Here is a 20640-nt window from a genome sequence, read left to right as displayed (position 1 = left end):
AGAATATCTGCGGCCTGTTGGTGGGAGCAGCTGTGGCCGAGTCAGATCCAATCAGACAAATGATGTGATTATCACATGATCAATGTATTTCCAGAGGTGTCACATGGTTATCAACCCTAACCTAGAAGCCCTGTCCACAGCTGTTAGATCAATCACAGATCTATAAGTATGTTATATGTATTGATCTCGTATCTACTGTTTTCTCTCTGTAATCTGTTAATCTGCTCACATTAATCAGATTACAGTTAAGATCTCTTGGTGGCATAAAGAATAGAAAAAGAAATGATGATGATTGTGATGTTGTGGCTGCATCGTTGACTCCTCTCCAGCCTCATAGATAAATACTAACAGTCTGTTAGTATCTTAGTAGCTTTGAACAATGTGATGAAGACTTCCGTCACAGTCACATCGATAGTTGTGCTTCATGACTGTTTGTGGACTTTTATAAAGTTCATAAAGAAACTGAACAAGTGCACTTAGTTTGTGACTGCAGACTGAAACCAGCTTCAGCTCCTAATAAACTGAATGTGTGTGTATGCTAACGTGTTTAGGCTAATTGTTTCAATCTCATATTCCTTTCATTTAATATTATAGTAACGACTCCAACCAATCAGCTCATCCCATCTGACACCTACTGAAAACTTGGCATTCATGGTTTATTTCATCCACCGCTCCGAAACTGGAACTCATCACACTTTGTGTTTGAAGGTTGTTCTTTAAGTTTTCTAGATGTTGACTTTGGATTTTTAAAATTCAAACATTCTTCAAACAAGTTGATTTGTTTGGAAAAATGAAGTAATTTCCTTTTTTAATGTTGTTTAAGGACGGAGTCATCAGCATGGTGATGTAAAGAAGTGTTCAGGTGTTAACTCACCTAACCCTGGAACAGCTGTTCAGGTGTCTCACTCACCTAACCCTGGAACAGCTGTTCAGGTGTTCACTCACCTAACCCTGGAACAGCTGTTCAGGTGTCTCACTCACCTAACCCTGGAACAGCTGTTCAGGTGTTTCACTCACCTAACCCTGGAACAGCTGTTCAGGTGTTTCACTCACCTAACCCTGGAACAGCTGTTCAGGTGTCTCACTCACCTAACCCTGGAACAGCTGTTCAGGTGTTCACTCACCTAACCCTGGAACAGCTGTTCAGGTGTTCACTCACCTAACCCTGGAACAGCTGTTCAGGTGTTCACTCACCTAACCCTGGAACAGCTGTTCACTCACCTAACCCTGGAACAGCTGTTCAGGTGTTCACTCACCTAACCCTGGAACAGCTGTTCAGGTGTTCACTCACCTAACCCTGGAACAGCTGTTCAGGTGTCTCACTCACCTAACCCTGGAACAGCTGTTCAGGTGTTCACTCACCTAACCCTGGAACAGCTGTTCAGGTGTTTCACTCACCTAACCCTGGAACAGCTGTTCAGGTGTTTCACTCACCTAACCGTGGAACAGCTGTTCAGGTGTCTCACTCACCTAACCCTGGAACAGCTGTTCAGGTGTCTCACTCACCTAACCCTGGAACAGCTGTTCAGGTGTTTCACTCACCTAACCCTGGAACAGCTGTTCAGGTGTCTCACTCACCTAACCCTGGAACAGCTGTTCAGGTGTCTCACTCACCTAACCCTGGAACAGCTGTTCAGGTGTCTCACTCACCTAACCCTGGAACAGCTGTTCAGGTGTTTCACTCACCTAACCCTGGAACAGCTGTTCAGGTGTTTCACTCACCTAACCCTGGAACAGCTGTTCAGGTGTTTCACTCACCTAACCCTGGAACAGCTGTTCAGGTGTTTCACTCACCTAACCCTGGAACAGCTGTTCAGGTGTTCACTCACCTAACCCTGGAACAGCTGTTCAGGTGTTTCACTCACCTAACCCTGGAACAGCTGTTCAGGTGTCTCTGTGTTTGCAGGACAATGGATGAAACCATCAGCCAAACATTTTAAAATAGTGCTTTGTCATCATAATAAGAAAAGATCTACTTCAGTTCTCTTAAGAACATAAAAAACACCGACTTTTTCTTTCACACACAAACAAGCATCACAGATTATTTTCAAATATAAAACATGTTGACCTTGTTTCACACCAATGAATTTATAATCATTTTTTACTCTTTTCACGGCGTCTGCTACACGACTGCCAGACTTAAGAAAACCTCAGAATTTTTTCAGGAGTCAGATATAAAAATCTGAGTAGAAAGACGACAGAAAGCTCTGGGATCTGCTACACCTGTATGGCCACGCCCCCTGCGCTCTGATTGGATGGTAGGAGCACACCTGCAGGATTGTAATTATATGATTTTCATGTTTTGTAAAAACGTTTTTCTGCATTGTGACAGCCTGAAAATGTAACCGTCCATCTCTCTGCTGATTTGCTCTGATTTTGTCACATGAGGTATCTCAACCTCTGGGTCAGGACCCAGTTTGGGTCAATTCCTTTATAGATCAATTATAATGCATCTTGTGTTTTTGATTACAGTACATCACATGACACCCACATCTAAAGAGATCTTCAGTCTGTTTAGTAACATAATTTAATGTCTGTGAATGCTAACTGACCTCAGCATTAATGAGGCGGAGTTCCACTTTAGTGACTCTGTATTTGATTGAAAGCTGTAATATTGTCCAATGACAGCAGAGAGAACTGGCAGAGAAAAATCTATTTCTTAAATCATGAACAAGCCGTCAGTGTGGCGTGCATGGCCTGTTGACTGCATCATGGGTTTCAGATAGCGGTGTCCCAGAACACCGTGGTGGATTGCCCGGCAGCAGTGCTGGGGGGGGCTGAATATGGTGGCGGCTGCTTTCTCTTCCAGCTGGGCAGGATGGGCATGCTGTCCTGTTTACAGAGGTTCTTCTCAGGACGCTGGCGAGCTTTGATCTCCCGACACAGAACTCTTTTCTTCTCGATCATCTCCATCATGGTGGTGTCTCCGCAGAGCCACGGCATCTGGAGATGGAGCAAAGTTCATCAACATATCCACACCTGTCACTCAGTGATTGAGGCTAAGCAGCTGGATCTGAGAGGCCTTTGGTTCTGAGTAAAGAAGTGCTATTCAGCCTCAGTATACTATGCACCTGAAATATGAAGAATAAATCTAGAAAAACAAGTAGCTGCACTTTGACCTTCTATTGCATCAAAGCACTTAACCTAACCCTTTCTCTCTTTGGCAGTAAAGGACTAAAGACTTGTGACTGGAGGGTCGCCACTTCAATCTGACCAGCAGGATAAATGAAGGGTTAGGGTTACCCTCATTACTACTAAGAGCAAGGCCCTGAACCCAAATGGCTCCAGTGGAGCTGCACAAATTAGACTGTGGTTGCAGCTTCCAGGTATGAATGTGTAACTGTGTGAATGTGATCAGGGCTTTCCTGAAAATGAGAGAATTACTCTCAGTGAAAATTCTCCTAAATAAATAATGTTAAAATAAAAAAATGGTCCTGTTGGGCTCTGTGGCTGTGGTAACCCCCGTGGTCCTGCTGGACAGCCATGCCTACTGCTATTATTATTATTATTATTATTATTATCATCATTGTAACTATTCTTATCATTGTTATTGTGCTTCTCTCTTTCAGCCGGTCGAGGCAGATGGTCGCCCGTCTATAGAGCCCGGGCCCGTCTATAGAGCCCGGTTCTGAGGAATGTTGGGTCTCTGTAAATTAAGTCTAGACCTGCTTGATGAAAAAAATGTTCTGCAATAACTTCTGGTGTGATTTGGTGCTACATAAAGAAACTTGACTTGACTGCTGACTCTTAAAGAAAGGAGAAATAAACGAGTTTGGTAAGATTATAGTTTTATTTCATTTCTTATAAAGTTTGAATCACTTTAGAAATAGTTTTAATGTGTTAGTTTCACATAAAGTTAATGTTAGTTAAAAGGTTCTATGTGTAACTTCTAGAAGTTCCTTCTCACTGGGTTAGGGTTAGTGAGGTAATGTCTCTAATCCCCCCCCCCCCCCCCCCCCCCCCCCAACATGCACACACATGCTCACAAACACACAGAGAGGCTGATGGCTGCTGAGAAACACTTTAATGAACCTGAACCTGCAAACTGACGACCGAGCTCAGCGAGCTTTGATCGGGGAGCAACACACTAATGTGTTTATTACCATCTGCCAATAAAACTAAAGGTATAAGCTGTGTCCTGTCCTGGTCCTTTGGTGAGGACATAGCTAGCTGTCTCATTAACTGGTAGGGTTAGGGTTATGGGTATGGTATTAATGGGAGAGGGTTATAGTATTAATGGGAGAGGGTTATAGTGTTGGTATTAATGGGAGAGGGTTATAGTATTAATGGGAGAGGGTTATAGTGTTGGTATTAATGGGAGAGGGTTATAGTATTAATGGGAGAGGGTTATAGTGTTGGTATTAATGGGAGAGGGTTATAGTGTTGGTATTAATGGGAGAGGGTTAGGGTTATAGTATTGGTATTAATGGGAGAGGGTTATAGTGTTGGTATTAATGGGAGAGGGTTATAGTGTTGGTATTAATGGGAGAGGGTTATAGTGTTGGTATTAATGGGAGAGGGTTATAGTATTAATGGGAGAGGGTTATAGTGTTGGTATTAATGGGAGAGGGTTATAGTATTGGTATTAATGGGAGAGGGTTATAGTGTTGGTATTAATGGGAGAGGGTTATAGTGTTGGTATTAATGGGAGAGGGTTATAGTGTTGGTATTAATGGGAGAGGGTTATAGTGTTGGTATTAATGGGAGAGGGTTATAGTGTTGGTATTAATGGGAGAGGGTTATAGTGTTGGTATTAATGGGAGAGGGTTATAGTGTTGGTATTAATGGGAGAGGGTTATAGTGTTGGTATTAATGGGAGAGGGTTATAGTGTTGGTATTAATGGGAGAGGGTTATAGTATTAATGGGAGAGGGTTATGGTTATGGTATTAATGGGAGAGGGTTAGGGTTATAGTGTTGGTATTAATGGGGGAGAGGGTTATAGTGTTGGTATTAATGGGAGAGGGTTATAGTGTTGGTATTAATGGGAGAGGGTTATAGTGTTGGTATTAATGGGAGAGGGTTATAGTGTTGGTATTAATGGGAGAGGGTTATAGTATTGGTATTAATGGGAGAGGGTTATAGTGTTGGTATTAATGGGAGAGGGTTATAGTGTTGGTATTAATGGGAGAGGGTTATAGTGTTGGTATTAATGGGAGATGGTTAGGGTTATAGTGTTGGTATTAATGGGAGAGGGTTAGGGTGAGAAACTGGCCTACGGTAACCTAACCCTAACCCTAAGGTTCGCTGGTTGTTACTTTCATTGGCAATGAAAAAGTTATTTCACAATTATTACATATAGGACCTTTTAATGTTAGTTTAATTTAGTGTTGTTAGTTTGATGCTTGTGATAGGGTTAGGGTAACCTAAGTATGTTAGTATTACATTTAGTTAAATATACAGGATAAGTGTTAGTGTCAGTCAGTGTTAAGAGTTCACAGGAAATCACAAAAGTTTACATCAAGTAATTTATACAAAACTGAAATTACAAAAATGTTCTTTTGGTTACAGTTCAGATTTTAGACGGATCGAGACATCTGTGTGTTGTTTGTCTCTATTTACATTAAAACATATTTATGGATGTAAATGACAGACAGTAGACAGACAGGTGTTTCACAGCTGTGGTACCTGGCTGAGGACAGGATGGTGCTGCTCGTGCTGCTGGCGCTGACCCGTTCCACCCGGTGAAGGAACTCCCGACGTAGATGCGAGCGGCCGAGTTTACACACAGACTTTGATTCTGCAGATAAAATGTTGTTTACATCAACACACAGAGATGCTTCCTGTTGTTCTGTTTCTGTCCTTACAGTAGTATTATATTAGTATACCACTATTACTGGGTCAGGGTTAGACGTGTCCTCATGTCCTCATGTCCTCATGTCCTAACCCTAACCCAGAACACTTAAACCTGTGGTGTTTCTGACTCACCTCCTCCTCCTCCTCCTCCTCCTCCTCCTCCTCCTCCTCCTCCTCCTCCTCCTCCTCCTCCTCCAGCCAGCATCATGGTCGGGCTGACTGATGACCTCCCCATCCTGCTAGAAACAGGACTTGATTGTCCGTCTCTGTCCTTACTGTGATGTCTGGGCAGAGACCTGGAGTCTCCTGCAGAGACACGAGAGTTAGGGTTAGGGTTAGTATGTAGTATGCAGTATAAATACCCGCTGTATGTAGTATAAATACCCGCTGTATGTAGTATAAATACCCGCTGTATGCAGTATAAATACCCGCTGTATGCAGTATAAATACCCGCTGTATGCAGTATAAATACCCGCTGTATGCAGTATAAATACCCGCTGTATGTAGTATAAATACCCGCTGTATGTAGTATAAATACCCGCTGTATGTAGTATAAATACCCGCTGTATGTAGTATAAATACCCGCTGTATGCAGTATAAATACCCGCTGTATGCAGTATAAATACCCGCTGTATGCAGTATAAATACCCGCTGTATGCAGTATAAATACCCGCTGTATGCAGTATAAATACCCGCTGTATGCAGTATAAATACCCGCTGTATGCAGTATAAATACCCGCTGTATGCAGTATAAATACCCGCTGTATGCAGTATAAATACCCGCTGTATGCAGTATAAATACCCGCTGTATGCAGTATAAATACCCGCTGTATGCAGTATAAATACCCGCTGTATGTAGTATAAATACCCGCTGTATGTAGTATAAATACCCGCTGTATGTAGTATAAATACCCGCTGTATGCAGTATAAATACCCGCTGTATGCAGTATAAATACCCGCTGTATGCAGTATAAATACCCGCTGTATGCAGTATAAATACCCGCTGTATGCAGTATAAATACCCGCTGTATGCAGTATAAATACCCGCTGTATGCAGTATAAATACCCGCTGTATGCAGTATAAATACCCGCTGTATGCAGTATAAATACCCGCTGTATGCAGTATAAATACCCGCTGTATGCAGTATAAATACCCGCTGTATGCAGTATAAATACCCGCTGTATGTAGTATAAATACCCGCTGTATGCAGTATAAATACCCGCTGTATGTAGTATAAATACCCGCTGTATGCAGTATAAATACCCGCTGTATGCAGTATAAATACCCGCTGTATGCAGTATAAATACCCGCTGTATGTAGTATAAATACCCGCTGTATGCAGTATAAATACCCGCTGTATGTAGTATAAATACCCGCTGTATGCAGTATAAATACCCGCTGTATGTAGTATAAATACCCGCTGTATGCAGTATAAATACCCGCTGTATGCAGTATAAATACCCGCTGTATGCAGTATAAATACCCGCTGTATGCAGTATAAATACCCGCTGTATGCAGTATAAATACCCGCTGTATGCAGTATAAATACCCGCTGTATGCAGTATAAATACCCGCTGTATGCAGTATAAATACCCGCTGTATGTAGTATAAATACCTGCTGTATGCAGTATAAATACCCGCTGTATGCAGAATAAATACCCGCTGTATGCAGTATAAATACCCGCTGTATGCAGAATAAATACCCGCTGTATGCAGTATAAATACCCGCTGTATGCAGTATAAATACCCGCTGTATGCAGTATAAATACCCGCTGTATGTAGTATAATAAGATGAAGCAGTACTGATGCAGTATAATGTAGTACTGATGTAGTATAATGTAGTATAATGTAGTATAATGCAGTATAATGCAGTATAATGTAGTACTGATGCAGTATAATGCAGTATAATGTAGTACTGATGCAGTATAATGCAGTATAATGTAGTATAATGCAGTATAATGTAGTACTGATGCAGTATAATGCAGTATAATGTAGTACTGATGCAGTATAATGCAGTATAATGCAGTATAATGTAGTATAATGCAGTATAATGTAGTACTGATGCAGTATAATGCAGTATAATGTAGTAGTGATGCAGTATAATGCAGTATAATGTAGTACTGATGCAGTATAATGCAGTAGTGATGCAGTATAATGTAGTACTGATGCAGTATAATGCAGTATAATGCAGTAGTGATGCAGTATAATGCAGTATAATGTAGTACTGATGCAGTATAATGCAGTAGTGATGCAGTATAATGTAGTACTGATGCAGTATAATGCAGTATAATGCAGTAGTGATGCAGTATAATGCAGTATAATGTAGTACTGATGCAGTATAATGCAGTAGTGATGCAGTATAATGTAGTACTGATGCAGTATAATGCAGTATAATGCAGTAGTGATGCAGTATAATGCAGTATAATGTAGTACTGATGCAGTATAATGCAGTAGTGATGCAGTATAATGTAGTACTGATGCAGTATAATGCAGTATAATGCAGTAGTGATGCAGTATAATGCAGTATAATGCAGTATAATGCAGTATAATGCAGTAGTGATGCAGTATAATGCAGTATAATGCAGTATAATGCAGTATAATGCAGTATAATGCAGTATAATGTAGTATAATGCAGTATAATGCAGTAGTGATGCAGTATAATGCAGTATAATGTAGTATAATGCAGTATAATTTAGTACTGATGCAGTATAATGCAGTAGTGATGCAGTATAATGTAGTATAATGCAGTATAATGCAGTATAATGCAGTATAATGCAGTACCGATGCAGTATAATGTAGTATAATGAAGTATAATGTAGTATAATGCAGTATAATGCAGTATAATGCAGTACTGATGCAGTATAATGCAGTATAATGTAGTATAATGCAGTATAATGTAGTATAATGCAGTATAATGTAGTATAATGCAGTATAATGTAGTACTGATGTAGTACTTAATGCAGTATAATGTAGTACTGATGTAGTACTTCATGCAGTATAATGTAGTACTGATGAAGTACTTCATGCAGTATAATGTAGTACTGATGAAGTACTTCATGCAGTATAATGTAGTACTGATGCAGTATAATGTAGTACTGACGCAGTACTTCATGCAGTATAATGTAGTACTGATGAAGTACTTCATGCAGTATAATGTAGTACTGATGCAGTATAATGTAGTACTGATGTAGTACTTCATGCAGTATAATGTAGTACTGATGAAGTACTTCATGCAGTATAATGTAGTACTGATGCAGTATAATGTAGTACTGATGCAGTACTTCATGCAGTATAATGTAGTACTGATGAAGTACTTCATGCAGTATAATGTAGTACTGATGCAGTACTTCATGCAGTATAATGTAGTACTGATGAAGTACTTCATGCAGTATAATGTAGTACTGATGCAGTATAATGTAGTACTGACGCAGTACTTCATGCAGTACTATGATATGGAGTACTTCCTCACCTTCACTCCTCCGGCCTCCGGAGCCTTTCCTGATTCGTCCGGAGGTGAACAGGTTGTTGTGATCGTCCAATGGGCTCGTTGGCGTCTGTGACCTCATCGACACGTTCTGCATGGAGCCGTGGGTGGAGGCGGAGTTACTGAGCTTAGCCCCTCCCTCCTGGGCCCGGTGGGAGGGGGGGCGGGGCATCAGAGCGTCATAGGGGGGCGGCCTCTTCAGGCTCAGGGGAGTCAGACAGCGCCCCATACTCACCGGAGACGGGCATGCTGATTGGCTGCGAGGATACCCGTGCCCGCTGTGGGCGGAGCCAGACGACTTGTAGAGGGAGGAGGCGAGGGGCGGGGCTGAGGAGCGGCCTGATGATGTAATAGTGTGGGTGGGGGGCAGGTCCCGCTCTCTGCGGTGGGAGGCAGAACTCTGCTGGGGTTCGCCCCCCCCTGCTTTGTTGTAGGGAGTGTTCTCCAGCGCCGGCAAGCGGGTGACGTCCAGAGGGGTCAGCGGGGATTCAGGTGAGTGGGGGGAGCACTGGACGGGGGCAGGGGGGAAGACGAGCAATGGGGGGCGGGGGGTCAGGAGGTTGGGGAAGGGGGGCGGAATGTCGCAGGACTCGGGGTCCATGACGCCGTCCTGCAAGAAGTCCTCCAAAACCGGGAACTTCATCTCCTCGTAGACCGCCTCGTTCAGCTCGTCCCCTTCGGAGTCCGGACCCTTCAGCTCCTGCAGGACGTGTCCCACCATCTCGATGTAAACCGGCTCCTCATCGTCCGTGTCTCTGGACGCGGGACTCTGGCTTTGGGAGGACGCTTTGTCTCGTCGTGAGGAAGATTTCCTGTTGCTATGGTTACGAATGTAAGACTCATCGAAGGAGGTGCTGAGCTGCGTGTTCGGGTTCCTTTTGGGTTTTGGAGGGGGCATCTTCCTAGAGTCCTCTGAGTATGGACATCGAGCTGAGGACAGACAGACTAAGTTAAAATCTAAACCTTGTCCACAGGGACATCGTCTGTCCATGGAGACAACATGTCTGTCCATGGAGACAACATCTCTGTCCATGGAGACAACATGTATGTCAATGGAGACAACATGTCTGTCCATGGAGACAACATGTATGTCAATGGAGACAACATGTCTGTCCATGGAGACAACATGTACGTCCATGGACACAACATGTATGTCAATGGAGACAACATCTCTGTCCATGGAGACAACATGTCTGTCCATGGAGACAACATGTCTGTCCATGGAGACAACATGTACGTCCATGGAGACAACATGTCTGTCCATGGAGACAACATCTCCGTCCATGGATACAACATCTCTGTCCATGGAGACAACATATCTGTCCATGCAGACAACATCTATGTCCATGGAGACAACATGTTTGTCCATGGAGACAACATGTCTGTCCATGGAGACAACATGTCTGTCCATGGAGACAACATGTCTGTCCATGGAGACAACATGTATGTCAATGGAGACAACATGTCTGTCCATGGAGACAACATGTATGTCAATGGAGACAACATCTCTGTCCATGGAGACAACATCTCTGTCCATGGAGACAACATGTCTGTCCATGGAGACAACATGTACGTCCATGGAGACAACATGTATGTCCATGGAGACAACATGTCTGTCCATGGAGACAACATGTCTGTCCATGGAGAAAACATCTCTGTCCATGGAGACAACATGTCTGTCCATGGAGACAACATGTACGTCAATGGAGACAACATGTATGTCCATGGAGACAACATGTCTGTCCATGGAGACAACATGTCTGTCCATGGAGACAACATGTACGTCCATGGAGACAACATGTATGTCCATGGAGACAACATGTCTGTCCATGGAGACAATATGTCTGTCCATGGAGACAACATCTCTGTCCATGGAGACAACATGTCTGTCCATGGAGACAACATGTTTGTCAATGGAGACAACATGTCTGTCCATGGAGACAACATGTCTGTCCATGGAGACAACATCTCTGTCCATTGAGACAACATTTTTGTCAATGGAGACAACATGTCTGTCCATGGAGACAACATGTCTGTCCATGGAGACAACATGTCTGTCCATGGAGACAACATCTCTGTCCATGGAGACAACATGTACGTCAATGGAGACAACATGTCTGTCCATGGAGACAACATGTACGTCAATGGAGACAACATCTATGTCCATGGAGACAACATGTATGTCCATGGAGACAACATGTATGTCCATGGAGACAACATGTCTGTCCATGGAGACAACATGTCTGTCCATGGAGACAACATCTCTGTCCATGGAGACAACATGTACGTCAATGGAGACAACATGTCTGTCCATGGAGACAACATGTACGTCAATGGAGACAACATCTATGTCCATGGAGACAACATCTATGTCCATGGAGACAACATGTCTGTCCATGGAGACAACATGTACGTCAATGGAGACAACATCTATGTCCATGGAGACAACATGTATGTCCATGGAGACAACATGTATGTCCATGGAGACAACATCTATGTCCATGGAGACAACATGTATGTCCATGGAGACAACATCTATGTCCATGGAGACAACATGTATGTCCATGGAGACAACATGTCTGTCCATGGAGACAACAAGTACGTCAATGGAGACAACATCTATGTCCATGGAGACAACATGTATGTCCATGGAGACAACATGTATGTCCATGGAGACAACATTTCTGTCCATGGATACAACATCTCTGTCCATGGAGACAACATATCTGTCCATGCAGACAACATCTATGTCCATGGAGACAACATGTCTGTCCATGGAGAAAACATGTCTGTCCATGGAGACAACATGTCTGTCCATGGAGACAACATGTCTGTCCATGGAGACAACATGTCTGTCCATGGAGAAAACATGTCTGTCCATGGAGACAACATGTCTGTCCATGGAGACAACATGTCTGTCCATGGAGACAACATCTCTGTCCATTGAGACAACATTTTTGTCAATGGAGACAACATGTCTGTCCATGGAGACAACATGTCTGTCCATGGAGACAACATGTCTGTCCATGGAGACAACATCTCTGTCCATGGAGACAACATGTACGTCAATGGAGACAACATGTCTGTCCATGGAGACAACATGTACGTCAATGGAGACAACATCTATGTCCATGGAGACAACATGTATGTCCATGGAGACAACATGTATGTCCATGGAGACAACATGTCTGTCCATGGAGACAACATGTCTGTCCATGGAGACAACATCTCTGTCCATGGAGACAACATGTACGTCAATGGAGACAACATGTCTGTCCATGGAGACAACATGTACGTCAATGGAGACAACATCTATGTCCATGGAGACAACATCTATGTCCATGGAGACAACATGTCTGTCCATGGAGACAACATGTACGTCAATGGAGACAACATCTATGTCCATGGAGACAACATGTATGTCCATGGAGACAACATGTATGTCCATGGAGACAACATCTATGTCCATGGAGACAACATGTATGTCCATGGAGACAACATCTATGTCCATGGAGACAACATGTATGTCCATGGAGACAACATGTCTGTCCATGGAGACAACAAGTACGTCAATGGAGACAACATCTATGTCCATGGAGACAACATGTATGTCCATGGAGACAACATGTCTGTCCATGGAGACAACATCTCTGTCCATGGAGACAACATGTCTGTCCATGGAGACAACATCTCTGTCCATGGAGACAACATATCTGTCCATGGAGACAACATGTCTGTCCATGGAGACAACATGTCTGTCCATGGAGACAACATGTATGTCCATGGAGACAAAATTTCTGTCCATGGATACAACATCTCTGTCCATGGAGACAACATATCTGTCCATGCAGACAACATCTATGTCCATGGAGACAACATGTCTGTCCATGGAGAAAACATGTCTGTCCATGGAGACAACATGTCTGTCCATGGAGACAACATGTCTGTCCATGGAGACAACATGTCTGTCCATGGAGAAAACATGTCTGTCCATGGAGACAACATCTATGTCCATGGAGACAACATGTCTGTCCATGGAGAAAACATGTCTGTCCATGGAGACAACATGTCTGTCCATGGAGACAACATGTCTGTCCATGGAGACAACATGTCTGTCCATGGAGACAACATGTCACATATGAGGGATATCTCACCTTCAGCCTGTTCTGACATCTCGTTGGACTCTTTAGATCTGTTGGGGACCACCGAGCCTCCGTTGACCGTCTCGGAGCTGCTGCTCAGCTTAGTGTTGGGATCTCTTTTGGGTTTGGGTGGAGGGTGTTTCCGGTTGAGGTTGGTGTCGTCGTCTCCGCTGCCCACCGAGTGGAGGGACTGCGAGCGGACAGTGAAGCCTTGGCTGGGCGGAGGGATCCGGTCCTGCGGGGCCGGCATCGTCATGAATCCCATCCTGAAATGTTTCCCGGAGTACGCCCCGTCTGTTGCCCTGGCAACATCTTCACCAATCCTGGATGGGTAAATAGAAAGTCACGTTAGTTCAATCGTCAACCAATCACACACTAAATTAAGTTAAAGTAAACTCACAACAAACAGAAAGTATTTGATTTGATTGGATGATACAGGAGGAAGAAGTTTTCTAATACATATATTATTATATATTATATACCTTATATAATATTTATACCTTTATGTCAACAGTAAATAAACCTGCTGCTCACAATGTCTCACTTTGAATCCATTTTATCTCATGAAGAAAGAAACAACTTTAAATGAAAATCAGCTCTCAGATCATCTGTGATGTGAATAATTTATTATTCCACCAAACAAACGTTAACTTGGAATTATTTGCCTTTGCTTCAACTGGACGTCTATCCTTATATACAGTCTATGACTACATTCACAGTTTTCTACCTTTTGATGGCTTCTTCTTGCCGTCTTTTCTTCTGGTGTTTCTCCTGCAGGTAGGTCCAGTTGGTCTGATTGCGAACGCGGTCGCTCTCTCTGGCGATGTCGGAGGCGTTCTGGATCACCAGACCATCGTAGGTTCGAAGGCCGCTGTCCTCCACATACTGGAAAAACCTCCTGAAGGAAGATGCCTCCTCTTGAGACGTCATGACTCCCCAAAGACCTGAGCGGAGGACACAGAGTTAATCCTGCATACTGTTAGTGTTACATGCAAATGAAAAGTATTTAATCACAATAAAATGCTTAATATTTGGTTTGTCACTATTCCGCTGGAGCAGACCTGGTGGGTTTTAGTCTGTTGGACTCTACAGAGGTCAACAGCAGTCTGTGACAGTGACGAGCCGTTAACACACATTTAAAAAATGAAGGAGTTATGCTCAGCAGTGATCTGGGGGACTCCAGCCAACGACCCCCCCCCCCCAAAAAAAAGCAACAACAACAACAACAAACATAGAGCTGTGGGAACGCAGAGCTGCGGGATCATAGAGCTGAGGGATCATAGAGCTGAGGGATCATAGAGCTGTGGGATCATAGAGCTGAGGGAACATAGAGCTGTGGGAACATAGAGCTTTGGGAACATAGAGCTGTGGGATCATAGAGCTGAGGGATCATAGAGCTGAGGGAACATAGAGCTGTGGGAACATAGAGCTGAGGGAACATAGAGCTGAGGGAACATAGAGCTGCAGGAACATAGAGCTGAGGGAACATAGAGCTGAGGGAACATAGAGCTGAGGGAACATAGAGCTGCAGGAACATAGAGCTGAGGGAACATAGAGCTGAGGGAACATAGAGCTGAGGGAACATAGAGCTGCGGGAACATAGAGCTGAGGGAACATAGACACGCTCCCGTATCATTGACGGTAAAATTCATTTTTACTTTCGTACTTGAGTACATTCCAGAGCCTGAACTTTCTTACTTTTACTTGAGTAAAGGAGTTTAATCAGAACTAGAGTCCAACACAAGTATCTGTACTTCTACATAAATACAGAATGTGAGGACTTTTGCCACCTCTGACAATTTGCTGTTATCAGATCAATGTGTTTCTATCAGATCAATGTGTTTCTATGAGATCAATATGTTTCTATCAGATCAATGTGTTTCTATCAGATCAATATATTTCTATCAGATCAATATGTTTCTATCAGATCAATGTGTTTCTATCAGATCAATATGTTTCTATCAGATCAATGTGTTTCTATCAGATCAATGTGTTTCTATGAGATCAATATGTTTCTATCAGATCAATATGTTTCTATCAGATCAATATGTTTCTATGAGATCAATGTGTTTCTATCAGATCAATGTGTTTCTATCAGATCAATGTGTTTCTATCAGATCAATATGTTTCTATCAGATCAATATGTTTCTATGAGATCAATGTGTTTCTATGAGATCAATATGTTTCTATCAGATCAATATGTTTCTATGAGATCAATGTGTTTCTATCAGATCAATATGTTTCTATCAGATCAATATGTTTCTATCAGATCAATATGTTTCTATCAGATCAATATGTTTCTATCAGATCAATATGTTTCTATCAGATCAATATGTTTCTATCAGATCAATATGTGTCTATCAGATCAATATGTTTCTATTTATAGATGAAGCTTTATATTATTCTGATATACAGATCTGATCAATATAATGTCTGATTGGTTTCAGTTATTGATGGATATTGATCCTGAGTGGATTGTTGGGCTCCTCACTGATGATATAATCTCTGCTCCCCTCCCCCACCTCCCAGCATCCAGCTAAAAATGGAACAGGGAGACAGCCAGCCGTTACCTAGCAACAGCAGCATCTCTCACAGGAGCATGATGTCATGCCTGCTGGTCCAACAGACGGGGGGAAGGGGAGGGGGGGGGGGGGGGGGGGGGGGGGGGAGGTGATGGTGAGTTCTTCAAACCACCAAAATAAAAGCATCCAGATGGCTCAATGTAAAGTTCAGATTAAAAAAAACATTTGGAGCTTTTAAGGTGAAAATCCCGCAGTTGTTCCTGTAGGGTTAGGGTTAGGGTTAGGGTACCCCCCCTTCCCCCGACTGTATGTATCTGTGAGGCTTGCCCCCTTCCCCCGACTGTATGTATCTGTGAGGCTTGCCCCCTTCCCCCGACTGTATGTATCTGTGAGGCTTGCCCCCTTCCCCTGACTGTATGTATCTGTGAGGCTTGCCCCCTTCCCCCGAGCCAAAAGGACAAATCAACCAAATCCAAACCCAGGTAACCGCTTTGGATTCTCGTCCCTCATTGGCTGAGAGACACCCGACATCACTTCCAGATGGGTGACGTCACCGGAAAAGAGACGTGCGGCTGCTGCTCGCTCTCTTTCCCTTTTTCCTTTGAGCGCAGGCGGGGGACAAGTGTCCTTCCCCACCGCCATTAGCCGAGAGAAGACCCCCCCCCCCCCATCTTTATAAGCTTCTAACCCTAACCCTTCTATAAAGATAGTAACTCTAGAGTTACTATCTAAGGGTTAGGGTTACTATGGTTACTATCTTTATAGAAGCTTCCAGATGTTAAAGGGTTAGGGTTACTATCTTTATAGAAGCTTCCAGATGTTAAAGGGTTACTATGGTTACTATCTTTATAGAAGCTTCCAGATGTTAAAGGGTTAGGGTTACTATCTTTATAGAAGCTTCCAGATGTTAAAGGGTTACTATGGTTACTATCTTTATAGAAGCTTTCAGACGTTAAAGGGTTACTATGGTTACTATCTTTATAGTAACTGTTCAACAATCAGCTGGCACGCGCACAGATCTCCACTGCACGCAGAGCAGCTTTGTGAGAACATGACGGAGAACCTGACGGAGAACCTGACGGAGAACCTGACGGAGAACATGACGGAGAACCTGACGGAGAACCTGACGGAGAACATGACGGAGAACCTGACGGAGAACATGACGGAGAACCTGACGGAGAACATGACGGAGAACATGACGGAGAACCTGACGGAGAACCTGACGGAGAACATGACGGAGAACATGACGGAGAACCTGACGGAGAACATGAGAACATTTATTCACATTCTATATTCAGTCTGTGTTAAAAATAATTTGACTTTTCTTCTTGTTAAAACGTCTGAGATGATTTGAGGTGATGATGTCAGAGGTACAGGTGATGATGTCACAGGTACAGATGATGATGTCACAGGTACAGGTGATGATGTCACAGGTACAGATGATGATGTCACAGGTACAGGTGATGATGTCACAGGTACAGATGATGATGTCACAGGTACAGGTGATGATGTCACAGGTACAGATGATGATGTCACAGGTACAGGGGATGATGTCACAGGTACAGGTGATGATGTCACAGGTACAGGTGATGATGTCACAGGTACAGATGATGATGTCACAGGTACAGGTGATGATGTCACAGGTACAGGTGATGATGTCACAGGTACAGGTGATGATGTCACAGGTACAGGTGATGATGTCACAGGTACAGATGATGATGTCACAGGTACAGGTGATGATGTCACAGGTACAGGTGATGAGGTCACAGGTACAGGTGATGATGTCACAGGTACAGGTGATGAGGTCACAGGTACGTCCACAGTTTCTACTCCTGAATTCAAAATTGACCTTTCAAAATAAGAGTCAGGTAAAGTTAGAGTGAACACACAAAAACAGGAAGTGACAACAAACACACACTTACCCGAGGAACTGTGAGGACTCAAACTCCCTCCATCCCTCCTTCTGTGCCTCCTTCTCTGCCTCCTTCTGTATCTCCTTCTGTGCCTCCTTCTGTGTCTCCTTCTGTATCTCCTTCCGTGCCTCCTTCTGTGTCTCCTTCTGTGTCTCCTTCTGTATCTCCTTCCGTGCCTCCTTCTGTGTCTCCTTCTGTATCTCCTTCTGTGCCTCCTTCTGTGTCTCCTTCTGTGTCTCCTCCTGTATCTCCTTCTGTGTCTCCTTCTGTATCTCCTCCTGTTTCTCCTCCTGTGTCTCCTCCTGTGTCTCCTCCTGTGTCTCCTCCTGTGTCTCCTCCTGTGTTTCCTTCTGTTTCTCCTCCTGTATCTCCTCCTGTGTTTCCTTCTGTGTCTCCTCCTGTATCTCCTCCTGTGTTTCCTTCTGTGTCTCCTCCTGTATCTCCTCCTGTGTCTCCTCCTGTGTCTCCTTCTGTGCCTCCTTCTGTGCCTCCTTCTGTGTGTCCTTCTGTGTCTCCTTCTGTACCTTTTTCAGTGTCTCCTCCTGTCTCCTCCTGTCTCCTCCTGTCTCCTCCTGTCTCCTCCTGCCTCCTTCAGCCCTTCCTGTGCAGAATCAAAGATGGATGAATGTAGCTGCGGCTCAGAGGAGACGATGACTCGTCTGCAGCGTTAATCCTCGCTGCCTCCTTCCTCCTGCTGTCGTTCTGCTCTCGTCCTTCCTGTCCTGCTGTCTTCCTGTTTTCCTGTCTCGCTGTCTTCTCTCCGTCCTTTCGTTAAATCTCCTCAGAGCGGCAAAAATCCTGGCTGGCTCACACACACACACACACACACATGCTCACACATACACACACACACACACACTGGCTCACACACACACACACACACACACAGAGCTCACACACACACAGAGCTCACACACACACAGAGCTCACACACACACACAGCTAACACACACACACAGCTAACACACACACACAGCTAACACACACACAGAGCTCACACAGACACGCATCCCCGGCGACGATCGGCACAAGAACCGAGAGGCTGAAACCACGGCAACCTGACAGCATCCTCAGCCTGCTGACTCCTCCCACTGCTGCTGAGAGAGAGAGACCCTTTTTTATTTTCAGAAACCTTTATTCACACATTCATTCAGACAAAAAAAGAGAAAACATCACAAAATGAACATTTTAAAGCCCCCCCCAACCCTAACCCTAACCCGAACCCCCCCCCACCCCCCCCAGAACAGATCATTCAGCTCTTTTTAATAATGTTTATTTATCACAGTCCAAACATTTCAGCTGAATGTTGAACAATTGTATTTTATCTTCCTTCAGCAGTTTGTTCTTCACTGAGCTTTCACACCTGCATCAGTGTCCAAGGTTCAGTCCTCCAGGTACAGGTCATATCATACAGTATCAGGGTATCAGGGTATCAGGGTATCAGGGTATCAGGGTATCAGGGTATCAGGGTTAGGGTTAGTCCTCCAGGTACAGGTCATATCATACAGTATCAGGGTATCAGGGTATCAGGGTATCAGGGTATCAGGGTTAGGGTTAGTCCTCCAGGTACAGGTCATATCATACAGTATCAGGGTATCAGGGTATCAGGGTATCAGGGTATCAGGGTTAGTCCTCCAGGTACAGGTCATATTATACAGTATCAGGGTATCAGGGTATCAGGGTATCAGGGTATCAGGGTATCAGGGTTAGGGTTAGTCCTCCAGGTACAGGTCATATCATACAGTATCAGGGTATCAGGGTATCAGGGTATCAGGGTATCAGGGTATCAGGGTTAGGGTTAGTCCTCCAGGTACAGGTCATATCATACAGTATCAGGGTATCAGGGTATCAGGGTATCAGGGTATCAGGGTTAGTCCTCCAGGTACAGGTCATATTATACAGTATCAGGGTATCAGGGTATCAGGGTATCAGGGTATCAGGGTATGAGGGTATCAGGGTATCAGGGTTAGGGTTAGTCCTCCAGGTACAGGTCATATTATACAGTATCAGGGTATCAGGGTATCAGGGTATCAGGGTTAGGGTTAGTGCTCCAGGTACAGGTCATATTATACAGTATCAGGGTATCAGGGTATCAGGGTATCAGGGTATCAGGGTTAGGGTTGGTGCTCCAGGTACAGGTCATATTATACAGTATCAGGGTATCAGGGTATCAGGGTATCAGGGTATCAGGGTATCAGGGTTAGTGCTCCAGGTACAGGTCATATTATACAGTATCAGGGTATCAGGGTATCAGGGTATCAGGGTTAGGGTTAGTCCTCCAGGTACAGGTCATATTATACAAAATCAGGGTATCAGGGTATCAGGGTATCAGGGTATCAGGGTATCAGGGTATCAGGGTATCAGGGTTAGGGTTAGTCCTCCAGGTACAGGTCATATCATACAGTATCAGGGTATCAGGGTATCAGGGTATCAGGGTATCAGGGTATCAGGGTATCAGGGTATCAGGGTATCAGGGTTAGGGTTAGTTCTCCAGGTACAGGTCATATTATACAGTATCAGGGTATCAGGGTATCAGGGTATCAGGGTATCAGGGTATCAGGGTATCAGGGTATCAGGGTTAGGGTTAGTCCTCCAGGTACAGGTCATATCATACAGTATCAGGGTATCAGGGTATCAGGGTATCAGGGTATCAGGGTTAGGGTTAGTCCTCCAGGTACAGGTCATATCATACAGTATCAGGGTATCAGGGTATCAGGGTATCAGGGTATCAGGGTTAGTCCTCCAGGTACAGGTCATATTATACAGTATCAGGGTATCAGGGTA

The 20640-nt window shown here is 44.0% G+C and overlaps 1 protein-coding gene across 1 annotated transcript; it reads right to left on the bottom strand.

The window, feature by feature from the left end:
* Positions 1-2718: 2718 nt before the first annotated feature.
* On the bottom strand, positions 2719-14351 carry nyap2a (neuronal tyrosine-phosphorylated phosphoinositide-3-kinase adaptor 2a). The gene is given in 7 exon segments (XM_062415089.1): positions 2719-2943; positions 5627-5709; positions 5712-5740; positions 5962-6100; positions 9265-10209; positions 13434-13744; positions 14149-14351. Coding segments are annotated over 7 exon segments (1935 nt in total).
* Positions 14352-20640: the final 6289 nt, after the last annotated feature.

Source organism: Scomber scombrus, unplaced genomic scaffold, assembly GCF_963691925.1.
Source record: "Scomber scombrus unplaced genomic scaffold, fScoSco1.1 SCAFFOLD_246, whole genome shotgun sequence".
NCBI lineage: Eukaryota > Metazoa > Chordata > Actinopteri > Scombriformes > Scombridae > Scomber > Scomber scombrus.
This window is presented reverse-complemented; position numbering and strand designations above follow the sequence as displayed.